Here is a 16,497-nt window from a genome sequence, read left to right on the forward strand (position 1 = left end):
CTACTAATCAGCCCTACCAATTAATGTTAAACAGGTCAAATGCAGTTCACATTCCTTGGATACATCAAACAAAAGCAACTGTTTGATCAAATGTCATTTTTCTTTACATTCATTTAGTGCTAAGTTCCAAAGTTGCCCATTGATCACCAATAAACATGCAGTATGCTTCCTGGATAATGGCCAATTAGGAGAATAATCATTGATGATAAAGCAAAGCTAACATAAAGAAAAGTTATCAAATATACAGTATACAGTACTGTTTGATTCACAGAGAGAAAAGAGAGTCCTGGACCTCCAGCTGTGATTGAAAAAAAAAAAATCTGGTATTATCTTTTAAATGCAAAGTGAGTCTCCACTGTTGAGCCGTTTCATGATTACATCTACAATGCAACATACCTGATCATTTACCTCTCATTACAGATCCAAACAGTCTGAAGGTAACAATCCAGAGGCAGATCGAGTGTATGAATGAACAGTTCAGCAGGTCAGGACGGTCACTCAAACACTGTCTACAGTCCCTCAGGTAAACAGCAGTGCCACAGTGTTAGGGCTGTCTGTTCATGTAGCAGGAATCTTTGACCATCTTGAGTTCTCTTCCTTGGTGATCTCTGGTTTACTGGTCCTTAATGCTGAGCACTGGGTCCACCAGTTTATTATGAACATGCATTAAACCTACAATGAAAACAAAAAGGGTAAAATAAGACAGAAAACGTACATTAGATTTAACCAGAATACTTCTCAGAATAAGGACAGCGCTGTTAGTGTTGTTGTTACCTTTGAAGTATTTGACGGTTTTGACTCGGAGCTCCAGGGTGGCATCTTCATCGCAGACGAAGATGGTTCGCGGGTGCTGCTGGAAGGCCGACACGGTCCACATGTGGTTCACTCCCTCCTCTATGGCTTTATATAGAGCGAAGGCTTTGTGTGCTCCTGTGATCAGAATCATCACCTGAGCAGAGGACGACAGCAGGGTTATACAGCCAGGAACGTGGAAACATTTAGGCAACATGTGCTTTTAATATATATATGATCTTATTTAAACGGACAGTTTTAAGGTCTGTACAAATGGAAGACAGTGGTGGCAAAAGTCCACACATTCTGTCTTTAAGAAGAAGTACAGATATATGTGTAATTAAACACTCTGCTAAAAGTAGAAGCACTGATTTAACTTGTTTACTGCAGTAAAAGTGAAAAAGTTCAGGCTCTGAAATGTACTCAAAGTATAAAAGTAAAAAGTCGTCATCTGAAGGACGTTTCTACTGACTGTTTCTGTGCAAAACTAACCGAAGCTCACCCTTTTTCTTCTGTCGAGTCTCCCTCTGTCTGTTTCAGCCTCTTCGTCTTGTTCTTTTAATCTAGATATGTCGTTTTTCATGTTGTTACATCTTTTACATTGTTTTCATCTTGTTTTTTCTTTTATGTCTTGTTACATCTTTTATGTTGTTTTTAGTCTAGTTGCATCTTTTATGAAGTATTTCACCTTGTTGCATCTCTTTGTCTTGTTACATCTTTTACATTGTTTTTCATCTTGTTATGTCATTTCCGTTGTTTTTGTTTTGTTATGTATTTTAAGTTTGTTTTTGTCCTGTTGCATCATTTACATTGTTTTTCTTATTGTTGCGTCTTTTCTGTCTTGTTAACTATTTGAAATTGTTTTTATTTTTCATCGTTGTTGTATTTTTTACATAGTTTTCCCTGCCGTCACATTGTACGTGTTTCATCTTGTTACATCTCTTTGTCTCGTTATGTCTTATGTTTTTTCCATCTTGTTATGTCTTTTGCGTTATTCTTCATCTTGTTACATCTTTTATGTTGTTTTTCATCTGGTTATGTCTTTTTTTGTATTGTTATGTATTTTACGGTTTTGGTTTTGTTTTTGTTTTGTCTTTTAGACTGTTTTTAGCTTTTGTTAAGTCTTTTATGTTGTTTTTTGTTTCATCTTTTTTGCTTGCAACATTTTCTGTTGTTCTTTGTCTTGTTACGTCTTTTATATTATTTCTCGTTTTCATCTTTCACACTGTATTTCATCTTGTTTTGTCTTTTTTGTCTTGATAAATCCGTTGTGTGATATGCGCTGATGGCAACAGCAAGAAATTGTCTTTTCTATGAATATTGTCATATCTAGGTTGGTGTACAACAACACAAAATAAAAATAATCAATAATTCCCCTCAAAGACATTACAAGTAAAGCACTGAGTCTGTTTTGAAAACATAAGGAGTAGAAAGTGCAGATTCTGTGTTCATATGTAGGAAGCAAAAGTTAAAAATTGCTACTACAAATACCTGAAAACTCAAGTACTTAAGTACAGTAACAAAGTATTTGTATTTAGTTACTTCCACCTCTGATAGAGAGGATATCTATTGCAGAATATTATAATTAGCTTCCTTTCAGTCTGACCTCCTCGGCGTCCATGACAGTTCCTACGCCCACAGTCAGAGCCATGGTGGGAACCTTGGAGAGATCGTTGCCAAAGAAACGAGCGTTGGCCACGATGGTGTCCTTAGCCAGGGTTTTCACTCTGGTCCTGGAAACCAGGCTGGAACCCGGCTCATTGAAGGCTATGTGACCATCGGGGCCGATACCTACACAGAGACAACGAGAGAGGAGAGGACAGAGACTGAGCTCAGAGGGAAAGCTCTGTCCGACTGATGACACGTGTCAGAATAAAATCCCTTGCCGACCTCCTACAAACAGCTCGATCCCTCCGGCCTCGGCGATCTTCTGCTCGTACGCCTGACACTCTGCCTCCAGGTCCTCTGCGTTTCCATCCAGGATGTGAGCGTTGGCTGGATCGATGTCGATGTGCTTGAAGAAGTTGTTCCACATGTAGGAGTGATAGCTCTCTGGATGAGCACGAGGCAGACCTGCAGAAAGAGAGGGGCACTTTTTTATCTAAGAGCTGCAGTGCCATGAATCCTGCCTCCAGGTTATCTTAAGGGTTAGATAAACTCTAATTCACACATGTGACACTGAATGCAAGATTGCCGTTATCACCCAGCATAGAGGGGATTTAAATCACTGCACAGTCAAGTGCTGCTCCTCAGGGCTTGTACTTGACATTCTGTGACTCTCTCCACACAGAAGAGCATCAGGCTGCTCTGGCCTGAAGACACTGAAACTTAAGTACAAGTGAATGCAGCAGGTTGGAGCAGAGAGAGTCTGCCGAGTAATTACTACACAACATTTCTAAAGCATCTACTGCACAACAAAGACTGACAATATCTAACAAGGTATGAGGGTGTGAAGTGATAGCTTGTCTTCAATTTAATGCCAGAGGCTTTCTCTCAAGTGCCACCTCCTCAAACAAGTCGCCCCAATATCAAAAATATTTATTTTCCCCCTGGTCTGTAGAGCTACATATCCAAACAGATAGTTTCGGTGTGAGTTGCAGAGTTTTGGAGATATGAGCTGTAGAGATGTCTGCCTTCTCTGCAATATAGTGGGACTAGATCCTAGATTCTTAAACTGTGGTATGTGCACCCCTGGTGGTCTAGTGGTACGCAGAGGAAAATCAGAAACATTTTCTTAAAATTAAATAAATTATTTCAAAAATATATTATTTATGTAATGTATTTATTTATATATCACCATACTTCTTTGAGTGAAAACACACAAAATATGAGATGACTAAGTTAAACTAAGTTTTGGCTTGTCTCAGTATCAATCTGCTATCATCATACTCATCATCATCATCCACGATTACCAGAAGATACGAGCTAAACTTTGACGGCAAAATGGTAAGCAGAGCTAAAATAAAGAGACTAAAAATAATTCTTCAAAAACAATCGCTCCAAATGGGAACTATTAAAGAGAAAAGTGCAGATCAGGAGGAGAGTATTTGAAGCTGTTGCATTGAAACTGAAGTGGATGACAGTGAACTTGTTCTTGTGCTAGTAGCAACTTAAGAGGCACTAGTGAATTGACCACAGCACCTCTAGCACCAAATCACACAAAACAGTAAGATGGTACCTGGAGAGCTAAATATTTTCTGAGGTGGTACACGGTATAAAAATTTTGAGGAACACTGGACTAGATGACACTCTGCTTCTTAATTATTATCCCTATCATGAAACCATCTAAACTTTTTTTTTTTTCAGAAACCCCCTGGTGATGGAGACTGCTTTAACAGCATTAGTTTAGTTTAGTTCATTTGATTTATGAAAGGACAGTGTATGACACTGATTAACAAGAAATGAAAACATGGCTGCACCAGAATTACCAACACACTAATTTCCATCTCATTAGCCTGTCCATATGTTGTATATCATGATAAATAATGAAAATTTACCCCAATTCTGAATCTTTTTATTTGTGTTAAATGGCTTGTTGAGATCATCTGATTTCATCTGTTCATTCTTCTCTGTTGAGTTGTGTTTGTAGTCTCTGTGTGCTTGTGGTTGCTATGAGCAAAATAAATGTTGACAAAAAGGTGTATCCTAAAACATGCCCACCAGAATTATATGGTAGCCTTCTCTATAACGCTTCATTCTGAAGCATAACGGCACAGGTTTAAGTCTAAAAAAGAGAAAAAAGTTGAGAGTTTAATCAGTCGCCCTATCACTCACCTACATATTCATCCATGTTGAAGGTTTTCACATATTTGAATGAAATATCTCCACTTCTGTAGTATTCTATTAGCTTCTGGTAGCAACCAAACGGAGTGCTTCCTGAAAGACACGAGACAAGTTAGTATACATCCCAGTTCACCCAAAAATCATCTGTAGTGCTATATATGCATCTAGACATGTGCCTGTGAATATTCTCATTCATCCAGGTCATAGTTATCTTAAAGGATTAAATCGATCGCAACTGGACTGGTAAAATTGTCTTAAAGGACGTTTCGCCTCTCATCCGAGCAGGCTTCATCAGTTCATGCTCATACATCCCTTAAGATGCATCTAGACAGTTTTAATGTGAGTTGCAGAGTTTTGGAGATATCAGCCGTAGAGATGTCTGTCTTTTCTCCAATATAACAGAACTAGATGGCACTCATGACCCAGTTACCCAAGATAATCCAAGAATCTACCCGAACTAATTCTTTTTACTAGAAAGAAAGTAGTTCCTACATGAAACTGCTCACAACACGGTCTGTGGGTTATCTTGAGTAACCAGGTCATGATTTCTGGGAAGAGACACTGGTTTTGAATTTTTCAAATGTATATATTTGATGCTTTGAGCACAACAAGAAAAGTGCTATTTAGTCTCATTATATCAGAGAGAAAGCTGATATCTCTAAAACTCTGCAATCCTCACCAAAACTGTCTAGATAAAGGGTCTGCAACCTGCAGCTCTGGAGCCACATGTGGCTCTCTGTGATTTAGCAAAACATATATGGAAATGAATTACTTTTTTTTTTCCACACTCTAATTTTCATTTATCAATGTTGTAGGTCTACACTGTAAAAACATTTTTAGTTTTGCTGTCATTGTGTTTGTCATTTACTGTATGAGGTTGCACTAGCCTTTGAACTACTTCACATACATTTAAATCTCTGAGTTTTAGAAACCCCAAAATTGTGTATTTCAAAATAATTGAGTAAAAGTGAATGATGTTTAAAATTTTTACATTTGTAATTAAAACCATTTAATTTTCAGACACCAAGATGATGACAAATCAGTTTCACAGGTCACTATGACCAATTTTTGAAACAATTTTTTTTTCTTCTAAAACTCAAAGATTGAAGTTTATCTAAACAAGAAAAGAAAATGATCTCAACTAATGATATCCTATGATAGGTCAGCAAAACTTTTTAAAATTTATTTCAAAACTGAAAAAGTTTGAGTTGGGCTCAAATCTCAAACATCTATTGCAGTGTGTTACCTTGAAATTTTGAGTTGTCTCAAGTTTTTTGTCCAGTATAAAGTGATTCTCCAACTGTAAAAATGTGTGGCCTGTACACCAAATTTAGAAAAAAAGTTATAATATTTTGTAAACTAAAATGTTTGTCACAGCCTACGCCTCCAGCTTTAGTGCCTTTTCCTCTAAATTTTGACAGTGGATGGTCCTCTTCAGTCTCCATAAGCTAGCTACGGATGCCAAATTTTAAAAAACGGACAAATCTTCAGGTAATTTAATTGATTTCTTTTTCTTTTGATCATGAAGTTTGCAGACCCCTAATCTACATGGATAAATAGCACTAGAGGTAAGGTGAACTGTCCCTTTGGTAACTCCTATGGAGTTACAGATATAGTTTGATCACTAACATTACCAGAACAACAGAGTTTGTGTAAGTGTTACTCGCCTGTGGGCAGGCCCAGAGTGAAGTATCTGTCAGCGGAGGGTTTGAACTGGATGATTCTGTTGCGGATGTATTTTGCTGCCCACTCACTGGCCAGCTCATAGTCGTCCAGAATCACCAGCCTCATTGTACTGGCTTACTAGATAAATAATAAGAAGTAAACAATAACGTTACAGCCTGAAAAACTAGAACAATCACAAAATTCTTACTGGTTCCGTGGTTATCTGAAGGAGAAACCACCACGCCAATCTCCATTCAAAAAACTGATTACTCTACGTGCGCTTTGATGGATGTTTATCAAAGTAGTTACAGTACAATGTCTTCATTTATTTTAAATACCTTCTTAAATATACGTTTGCCTCTCTGAGGGCTACCACTGCGGCAGAAATACACGGTCGTAACAGTCAACATTATCCATAAGCAGGTCTCCGCTAAATTGTGAGATTTTTCAATAGAGTTTGGCGAGATAGTGGCTAATGTTAGCAAGCGAAGCAACTTCAACGAGAGCGGATTCTAAGTTCAGTTGAATGTTAATTTACAGCTGACTGGTGAGCGTACGTTTCTCAGCTCATCTGAAACTGTTTATTAGACATCAACATGAACAACACAGTTTAAAAAAATACGTGTTTTACCTGCTAAAACACACTGTTTATCAAAGGAGAAGTCAGGTGCTGCAAACGACTGTTAAGTCATATGATCTGTCAACTACCGGTCAGGTGATTTCACTGGAAGGTATGGAAGTCCGTGGGGGCCAAAAATAAAAGTAATTAAATAAATAAATAAATAAATAAAATAAAATAAAATAAAATAAACAAAAATGTGAAATTCGAGAAGAGAAGTATTTGAAATAGAAAATGTATAAAGAAAGAGGAAATTTGGCCATTATTTCAGCGCTGATAAAAAAAAATTACTCATGCAATGTTTAGAATCAGAATTAGATTTATTGTAGGGCTGAATGATATGTGAATGCTAATTTTGCATTTCATTTTCACTGAAAAATCATCTAAAAATTATGTGATTAAGTATGTTCTCTTACATGTGGACAACATGATTTGTTGGCTTTATTTATGGTATGGTATGTACATTTTTCCTTTATCAAATACTATTAAAATATAACAAACTTACTATTATTATTGTTGTTATTATTATTATTACTATTATCAGCCACAGCAGGCAAAGTTTTCATAAGTGCCTTGGTATTTTGATGCATAATAGTAAATATAAGAGAAAGCTGACATAAAAAGCAAGATCTGCAGAAAGTCAAGAAACATGACATGAAATAAAAAAATCTCTCAGAAAGTTTGTGCCCCCATCAGAAGGGGTCGGTCACAGTCTTACCTGCACATCACAGGGTCCTGGAGGAGTAGAGGTCTTAAATTAGGGGTTAGGATCAGCCTTCCTAGCAGAGTGAATTATGCCGTGTCTGCAGTCGTCCCTGGCAGTGGCAGCAGATGGTGGAGGAGGAGGAGAGGATGGAGTCAATGATGAAGCAGAACACCATCACTGAGTTTGTCAAGTTGAAGTTCTTCAGTTCTCGTATCTGATTTTTATTATCATCTATTTTCTCGTCACTTTTTTCATGCAATCACATTTGATGACATTGTCACTGTCACCTATTTGTGTTGGATGTTGTAAGGGTGGTTGGCATTGGAGTGTTGTTGTTTTTTTCGTTTTTGAAAGTATACTTAATATTGAATATTTTTCATCACCCATAAAAGCAAATTATACTGTGGAGAAGTGTCTTCAGCTGGTTCTACTACTGATCAAAATATAATAAAATGCATTTCTTCCCATCATTTTATTATTAATGTTTAAGAAATTGAAACATGTTCTTTTTTTTCTTTTATAGTATTGTGTTTTGTTGGGACAGGTTGTATCAATTAATGCTCAATTATGACAGGTTGCAAGATGGAACTTGAGTAAAACACCATTTGCCACTGATTGTATTTCTGCAGTCTACAAAACATTCTGTGAAAAGTCACTCTGAGGGACATCGATTAAAGCTGTTTTATAATGATTTATAAGTGATGAAATTCATCATTCATCAGCTCTGAGTGAAGGCACAAGTACTGATTTGCTAACAGATGATCAATGGCATTTCTACACCAATTTCTGGATAATTGTAAGAGTGGATATGAAGCTCGAACATACGCTCTGATCAGGTTGAGATTTAAATAACAGAACCATTTGTACATGCAGACGTCTAGAAATCTGAAGAAAATATTCACATTATCTTTGCTCATAGTTTTATGGATCTGGGCCTCAATTACAACTAAGACAAAAACATTCAATGCCTGGCCAAAAAAAAAAAACAAGTCACCACCTGGATTTAACTAAACAATTAGGTAAGATCCTTCCATTGGATAATTACTGTGTCAGTGTTTTTCAAAGCCCAAGATTACGTCCTAAAATGTCTTGTTTTACTCACAACCCAAAGAGCAAAAGCACCAAAGCTTCAGTTTACTGTCATAGAGGAGCAAAGACACCAGAAACTATTCACATTAAGAAGCTGAAATCAGAGTATTCTGACATTTTTTTCCTAGAAACAAATAATTTATCATCAAAATAGTTGGCAATAAGGTATTCCTATTTCATGTTACTTTACAAAAAAAATAGGTCTACACAAATACTGTACTTTTTCTGCAGAAAACATCATGAAACATGATACATCCTCACTTCAGCCAGTAATTTAACACTTAGAAAGGGGCTACTTGCAATGGCTTATCTTTGCATCATTTCTGCTTTTTAAAGGGTCGTCTTTCACCACTACCGATGAGTGTCCTCTTATTTATCCACAGGGTGTGGCTGACTGGCTGCATTATCTGCAGATTTTGCCCCATATTTTCCTTTTTGTCCCTTCCTTTGTATCAGCAGTTTATTTGAGCTCCTCTGATAACCAGTGGATCCTGTCCAACAGGTTTCTGTTAGGATGAAACCCTGAAACTTTCTGAAACACGGAAGCATCCAATCCAGCTGACAAATCTAGTTTAAACTCACATATTAATCTTAAAAATAATCTGTAATGTTCTGAATGAAAAGCTTTATCAAACGGAGACAAAATATACACAACAAGCAACATGTTTGTCTTTAAAATTTAATCTTGTAACATGCTCCTTAAGAGGAAAAATGTACAATCCAATTTGTTTTAAAACAGTTGGTCTGTGTTTGGGATGTGGAGTGGACTATCAGAGAGGTAGAAGAGTGAAGGTAAAACTTGTTCCATATTTTTCTCTGTAGTGGAACGTAATGTACTGTAATGATGATGGTCCCAGGTTGTCACTGGAGACGGGAGGCTGGATGCACCAGGTGTAAGACTGCTAAAATGTCCACTTTACTCCTTCTTCTTGTAGTCCTCCAAGTGGGCCAGGATCCACCCGGATGGTCCCAGGATGGCTAAGGAGAAGAAGCCGAGTCCAACAGCGGTTTCCTGGACAAGAGACAGAGAGGATTCAGTCAGCTGATAGCCAATCAGTGTCTGTCAAAGGCCCCAATGTGAAATCAGTGTTTATATGAGGATTTCTTGGGAGGACAGTCTAATTTAAAAACTTCTTTTGGTTAGCTATAATTTTTTTGTATTGGGTGTTTGTATTATTTATGTGTTCTGGACTTTTGCTCGGAAACAAGACTAATGGAGATGTCAACTTGAACTCTGGCAAACTGAGACGGACAGTTTTCACTATTTTCTGACGCTCTACAGACTAACTTATTAATCAATTGATTAGCCAATAATAGAAATAATCATTAGATGCAGCAGTTGGCTGCGCCATGGCACTCGGAGGGATATGCTGCCATTCTAGTCAATGCTGTAATTTACACCAGAAGCGCCGTGGTGCGTCTCAGCAGCGTCCCAGAAAACACTCCGCTCCGCAGAGAATACGCAGCAAGTCTATTTTTGACAGATGGCACGTCAATTGCCACAGAGCAGGTTGACCAGGTAGGAAGTCAGGCATGGAAAACAGGGGAGAATCCAGTTGATTTTCAAAATATAAGACCCCGTGCAGACTCACGATCATAAAGACAGACAGAAAATAAACAATTTAACTACGTAGCCTGCTTATACATGGAAGAAGCACAAAGAGCAAGGAAAGAGGACTTAATCAACAAAATCAGAGCAAGTAAACATAATCAGATGGGCAAAATGGTCTGCTGCTGAAACGCTGCTGGTGTAAATTGAAGTCGCTGGCATGATGGAGCAAAACCGCGGTGCAGCCGTGCCTGGTGTAAATTACGGGTCAGCTTGGCAGTGTCAGCTCAGCCACAGATCATATTTAGCAAATGTTCAATTGTGAGTTGGAACGTCTCAGATAAACTTTCATGAAAATGCATTTTGAAGCAGCAGTCTTTTAGAGGTGCTGAAATTTTAATGTTTTTGTGTCTTTATTTTTCCGTCAGCTCTGCTCAAGTTTGTTCACCAACTTTATGCGTTGCGGCAGCACAATAGCAGCACAACTGTGTCTCCAGTGAGCCGATCCTGTTGCTGGAACACAGAGGCTGTGAGAGTAGGGCTGCACATTTAATCACAATCTAGTTAAAATCGCAATATGGCCACATGCAATAATCAAATCGCAGAGCCAAATCGGATTTTTTTTGAAAATGGAAATGTGTGGGGAAAAAAAACATTATAATGAAATACAGTAGTGCTGCAAAGATGCCCTGGCCTTAAAATCATATTCTTCAGATGAAAGAAAACATGTTTGTTTCGTACAAACCCCAACAAATGTCACATCATAATGATTTTTAAAGTTTTTTTGCAGTAAAAATGAAAATTGTAATGCTAAAATGATCATTCCCGCTAATCATATCACAATTCCAATTTCAGTCAAATAATTACAATATGCCTTTATTTTTTTTACCAATTTGTTCACAGTGAATGGTGCTTCTCCTCCATGCACAGTAATGAGAAGATCTAAGCTATTTCACAAGCAAACCAATTGTTCTAAACGTGTTCTTCATTGTTGAATACCAGAAAAACAAAATAAGCCTTCTCTCGCTTTTTATCCCTTTCGTCCTTTCCTTCTTTTCCTGCTTCATAACGCAACAATGAATTTTAACAGAATCATAGTCCATGTGTAGGTACACTGTATTGTTTTTGGCCTGGTGTTTGGCTGCAGTCCACAGTTTCAGGATTTAACCGGTTTTGTCACACTCACAGAGCATGATGCATGCGCTGCTGTGCCAGCTGGCTGTGTGTACTGCTGCAGCAGCGTGTGTGTGTGTGTGTGCACTTGGGGGCAGAGGAAGGCCCAAGGTGATCTACTGTACACAATGTTTCTGGAAGTTATTAATAACTTACTCTGACTGCTGCTTTCTAACTTGAGCAACCCCATTACCAGTTAATATCCCTACTTAACAATATGATATACTAATAGTCACATCCTCCTCAGGTATTCTCCACTATGAGCACAGAAGGTCATTCTTGACCTTTGTTCAAAGACCATCTTTAAACAGAGACAGGGTAGGGTCTGTGTGACAAAACAGTGATATACAACATCAACACCATCAAGAAAACAAGAAAATTGTTCAGTAAAATGTTCAGCAGTTTACCTTAAATGCAAGCTGTCACGAAGGAACACAAGAATACACCCTGATGCACAAACAACCTATCATATCCCGTGATAACAGAGCATCCTACAAGTAACCTGCAAACAGCCAATCATTAGGTATAATGATGAATTAAATGAATTAATGAATTAAATAACAGAAATATTATTATCTGTTGCCAGTAAGATTTTATGCACCACTATACCACTAGTTGGGGCTGCGGCACAGTCAGAGACCAGCCCCTCTCACCCAGCACATATGCCCTGATCACCCTGGCAATCCTGGATGTTTATATCAGCAAAGTCAGACAGATTACAGCTCATAAAACCAGCGCAGTTTGGCAGTGTTTTAATCTAGAAAATGGAAATAATGTTGAATGTAGACTGTGACAGAATAAGCTGATATATATTCACTCGACTGGAGAAACGTGCCCACATTCAGCACAGACACGGACATAAACTTGCAAGTGGAGCAGTTGCTGCTGCTGCTAGCACTGCTAATGTTAACCACACTGTGTGTCAGGCTGGCAGCTAACATCAGCTTTGGGTCCTTTACCCGTAGACTCTGTCTTCCTCTTCAGTCTGAAAAGGTGAAGCTTTTAGTGAGCTGTCATGTTTTGTAGGTTCATGTGTAAGGCTTGTATTGCACAGCGCAAAGCAGTGCACATTTCAGTAGCATTTAAAGTATGATTTAGCGATTGTAGACTGTGATTAACGCCTTCAAATGACTCTTAAATTAACAATTTTTTTGGGGGGGACAATGTATACATTATAAATTTATAAATTCTGCAAAATTTTAACTGCTTTCTGAGTGTTTTCTTAGTGTTAGACTAGTTTAAATTAAATTTTGCATTTAATCAACAGGGAAATTAGTCAACAAGAAACATCCCTAGTCTATATTGGTACAAGCATAAATGTTATTTGATAGCTCTATAGTCAGTATCTTAAGGATATTTGATCCTTTTTCTCAATTCAAGTTTATTATATACACATATTTTGCTCTATTTGTGCATTTTTAATTTTCAGTTGTCTATAATAATTAAAAATACAGGTAAAAATTTACCAGTTCAGTTCCCTGGTGTCATTCTGGAAAATAAAGTTTATTGTTAAACTATACAATATCCTGCCTCACTTAGACATCTTTGCCACAAATGAAGGATCATTTCACAAACGGTCTGTTTGTTTGTGTATCTATTCTATATTCTGTATTAAGAATATGGACCAGTATGACAATATAAGGATTTATTTAAATCATAATATCAATATCTGCCTCTCAAAATCCTATATCAGTTGAGCCATTGTGTGATCATTCATTTATTCTCATTTTATTTATGTAAATGTATTTATTTGTCTGTTTTTTTCATTGTTCAGTTGACATCAACATTATTACCTGTATGCCATGATAAATGAAGTCGATAAATTCAATCTTTTTTCTCCAGGTGTTTATGTATAATAGGTCATGAAAAACTACTAACAGACTGAAATGGAAGATTTTATCATGTTAATTTTTTTTAAGTCAATCATCCACCTTTAAGACAAAGGTCACCAACTCTCCTCTAGTGATCTGTTATCATGTCTCATGTTATCAACCTGAGCTAACTCAGCAACTCCATTGGAAAGCAACAGAAGATGGTAAATGATCCCTTGAGCTTAGATTACTTAGTCAGACACATATCAGGCAGTGGTCTTTGGTGCTTTTACACCCATTGTTCTCTGTCCTCACACTGGTTCAAATTAGCTAGGGGCTGCTAAATAACACAAGAGATCAGCTACATTACTACTGTTGCTGCTGCAGCTAACATTAACATTAATGCAGCAGTTTTCCAGTCTCAAATGTTGTTCGTTTGATGTCTATTTAAGAGCGTAGATTACAGAACGTTTTACTGGGGCAACATAGTATTAAAAGTAAAATATTCTTCAGCGCTTTTAGTGGTACAAGCAAAATATTTCGTATTCGTGTGAGAAGAAGACTACAGAAGACAGTCAAACCACTTCCTGTACTAGTGCTAGTATTGGTTAACATTACAAAGCTTTTTTTAGTGAAATAACTATTTTAAGGCTTTTGGTTTCCCCTCGTTTATATACAAGTGCCGCTGAAAATGGCGCCATTACGCTGACTTACAGTTTATAAACACATTATTAATAGTAAAGAGCTCGAGGAAATATCATGGCTAACATTAGCTCAGTGGGTTAGCTTGAGCTTAACTCGGTGAGAGAAGTAAACTGTTAACATAGATATACTGAGCTGCCCTGTACCTCAAATATGTCATAAAACTGTTGCAGTTTAAACAGTTACTTTGGTTGTTTGCACACATTTACTTTTGTAATTAAGTAAAGGCTTTTAGCACTGGTCGCTGGTTTTGACCTCGTCAGCCAAGGACAGCTAATGCTAATAGAGCTTAGCTAACCATACAGTCAGCACGAGCCCGGGGCGGTTTAGAGCAGACTTACCACTGGGCCGATCTTCTCCTTGGCCGGTCTGGTGTAGATGTTCGCCCTCTGACAGACGGTGTGTCCCCGCATGACTGGAGCAGCACGGCTGGCGATGGTCCTCAGGAGCGGCATCTTTAGCTGCTGTCTTCTCTCGAATCAAATAGATGGTTATGGCGTGAAGAGGAAGTGGATCAGTGCAAAGGTCATTCTCTTCTTCTCCTCACCGGAAATCACAGCGAGACGCACAGTGCCACCTACTGGATCATGAAGTATATGCAGGTGTGATTCCTCAATAGATTGATAGAACTGGAAAGTAAATATACAGTCAATGTAAACACCAACAGACAGAAAGAAAAATAGATATAAAAATAAATAAAAAATAAACCCAACATTTAACAAAATGAAAATAGTTGACGACACAGTATAAGAACATCCTTAGCAGACTCAGGTAAATATCTATAGAATATCTGAGAATATAGAAAATACACATAGAACAAACTAAAATCTGAAAAATATGAGTAATATACAAGGATAGTGGTGGGAAATAAGACTTACTTAAGAACTGTGCATAAAATTATGAAGTACTTGTACTTTACTCAAGTATATTAATTTTACATTACTGTATACTTCTACTACACTACATTTTAGAGTTTACTGCACTGCTCAATAGTTACTTGGTACTAAGATTTTACATTAAAAAAAAAGGCTTGGCAATACTTTGAAGACCAAAGTTATTCTAAGTCATGCCACATGCATTTGGTGTTAGACAAAATCTACCAAGCATAAGCCAATCATTGTTGCACTGATATTTTAAGCAAACAGTTGCTCAGTATTGGTTTTAGGATTTACTGTGTCTACATTTACTCAAATGTAAAGCTGCCTTAACATGATAAGAAATTTGCTTTTGGCTCACCGTGAGGTAGGCTGGCATACCTGTCTGGCATACAAACTGTTAAGCCAACTTTAGCATTGGATTTTACGAAGTCCCTTTGGTGGCATTTCTTGAAAAAATGGTCATGAATTAGTAAGAGAATGAGACCAAAACATGTCCATGCTTCAATGAGGCATTACCCACAAGATCTATAAGTTGAGGCCACAAGAAAATTATTGCTAGTCATAAGAAAATTATTGTTAGTCACATTATTTTGAAACATTTCAGGAGTGTGGCTATAGATTAGGCTGTCACTCCCTCCCTGCCCTGCTTACATCTGTTGCTTCTGTCTGCATCATCACATTTAGCTGCTATCTCATTGAGTGTGAACAGCCGAAGTCAAAGTTAAAATAATTTGAACTTTGAGCACAGCCTTCAGTGACTATTTTGAGGGGTGCGCCACACCAAGGGTGGGAGCGGAGAGCTGGGCGTCACCGCTCTCCCCATAGGAAAACAATATCAGTCAGGCCTGAGCAGAATCTATCACTGGTGATCACCGCACACTGCATGCCAGTTAGATTTGTGTCCAACTTGATGTGGGCAAAGATAACTTCACAAGATCAAGTCAGCCGCAGTTCTCAGAGCCAGGTGCCGCAGTTCCTCTGCACTGACTACAAACACCTGGCTGTCCCGTGATCGCTGCACTGACAGGTTCTGATTGGCTCTTAATTTTGACAACAAACACTATGTGTTGTGTAAAATCCTAATTTTCTGCATAATTGTAATATTTAACACTAGATATATTAATCTTATGTTGTGAATTGAACTTTTAATCTGTTAACAAGCATATATTTTGTGGCTGATAATAACGCTTATATACATATAAATGACTTATCAAACATTTTGGTATTTTGGTTTCAATCACTGATCAAGAGCGCACGTTATTTTGTCAACTATGAGCGTGATCTGCAGACTACAGGTAGCCTACAGCTGATCTAACAGGGTCTTAGTGTCACTGCCTGTATATTCTCTAAAGTCTGTTAAAAACTGTCCGACTTGACTACAGCTTTCTGTCTCCACCTCTTGTTGCGGCTGCCTGATCTCGTCGTCTTTCAAGGCGGATACAGTTCATCTCAAACGAGCCCAGTGGTAGAGTGGTTTTACCTGATTTTGTATGCGGACCTAATATATATATACTCTTTCTATATATAGGTCTTGGGACGGCCCAGGGAAGGACACAGCAAAATTTCTGCTATTTCCAAATCCCAGTGGTGATGGGTAAACATTTACTACTCACCCATGGCCTTTTGGGCCAGGGGCAGGTGCCCCTTTTGCCAATTGGTGATTCGGCCATGGTTGGCTATGTGCCCCCTGTGAAGTGTATAGTCTTCAGGCATTAACTCAACTTCTGTTT

At 37.9% G+C, this 16,497-nt stretch overlaps 2 protein-coding genes across 3 annotated transcripts; both read right to left on the minus strand.

Moving 5' to 3' along the window:
* Positions 1–350: 350 nt before the first annotated feature.
* On the minus strand, positions 351–6,955 carry LOC146311377 (glucosamine-6-phosphate deaminase 2). Of its 2 annotated transcripts, none has more exons than XM_084742318.1 (7): positions 6,872–6,955; positions 6,243–6,374; positions 4,567–4,668; positions 2,683–2,865; positions 2,399–2,583; positions 775–949; positions 351–672 (listed from the first exon to the last, which is right to left on the minus strand). In XM_084742318.1, exons 2-7 carry the CDS (start codon positions 6,364–6,366, stop codon positions 614–616), a joined length of 828 nt encoding a protein of 275 aa, XP_084598444.1. In that variant the 5' UTR covers positions 6,367–6,374; positions 6,872–6,955; the 3' UTR covers positions 351–613. The 2 variants fall into 2 exon arrangements, with proteins under 2 accessions (XP_084598444.1, XP_084598445.1); XM_084742319.1 differs by having other exon boundaries at positions 6,243–6,378; positions 6,872–6,938.
* A 2,362-nt stretch (positions 6,956–9,317) lies between these two features.
* On the minus strand, positions 9,318–14,410 carry cox8a (cytochrome c oxidase subunit 8A). Its single transcript, XM_084743056.1, has 2 exons — positions 14,231–14,410; positions 9,318–9,666 (listed from the first exon to the last, which is right to left on the minus strand). The coding sequence occupies exons 1-2, from the start codon at positions 14,342–14,344 to the stop codon at positions 9,571–9,573; spliced, it is 210 nt and encodes a 69-aa protein (XP_084599182.1). The 5' UTR covers positions 14,345–14,410; the 3' UTR covers positions 9,318–9,570.
* Positions 14,411–16,497: the final 2,087 nt, after the last annotated feature.

Source organism: Lutjanus erythropterus, chromosome 18 (assembly GCF_056507025.1).
Source record: "Lutjanus erythropterus isolate fLutEry1 chromosome 18, fLutEry1.hap2, whole genome shotgun sequence".
Classification (NCBI taxonomy): Eukaryota; Metazoa; Chordata; class Actinopteri; order Lutjaniformes; family Lutjanidae; genus Lutjanus; species Lutjanus erythropterus.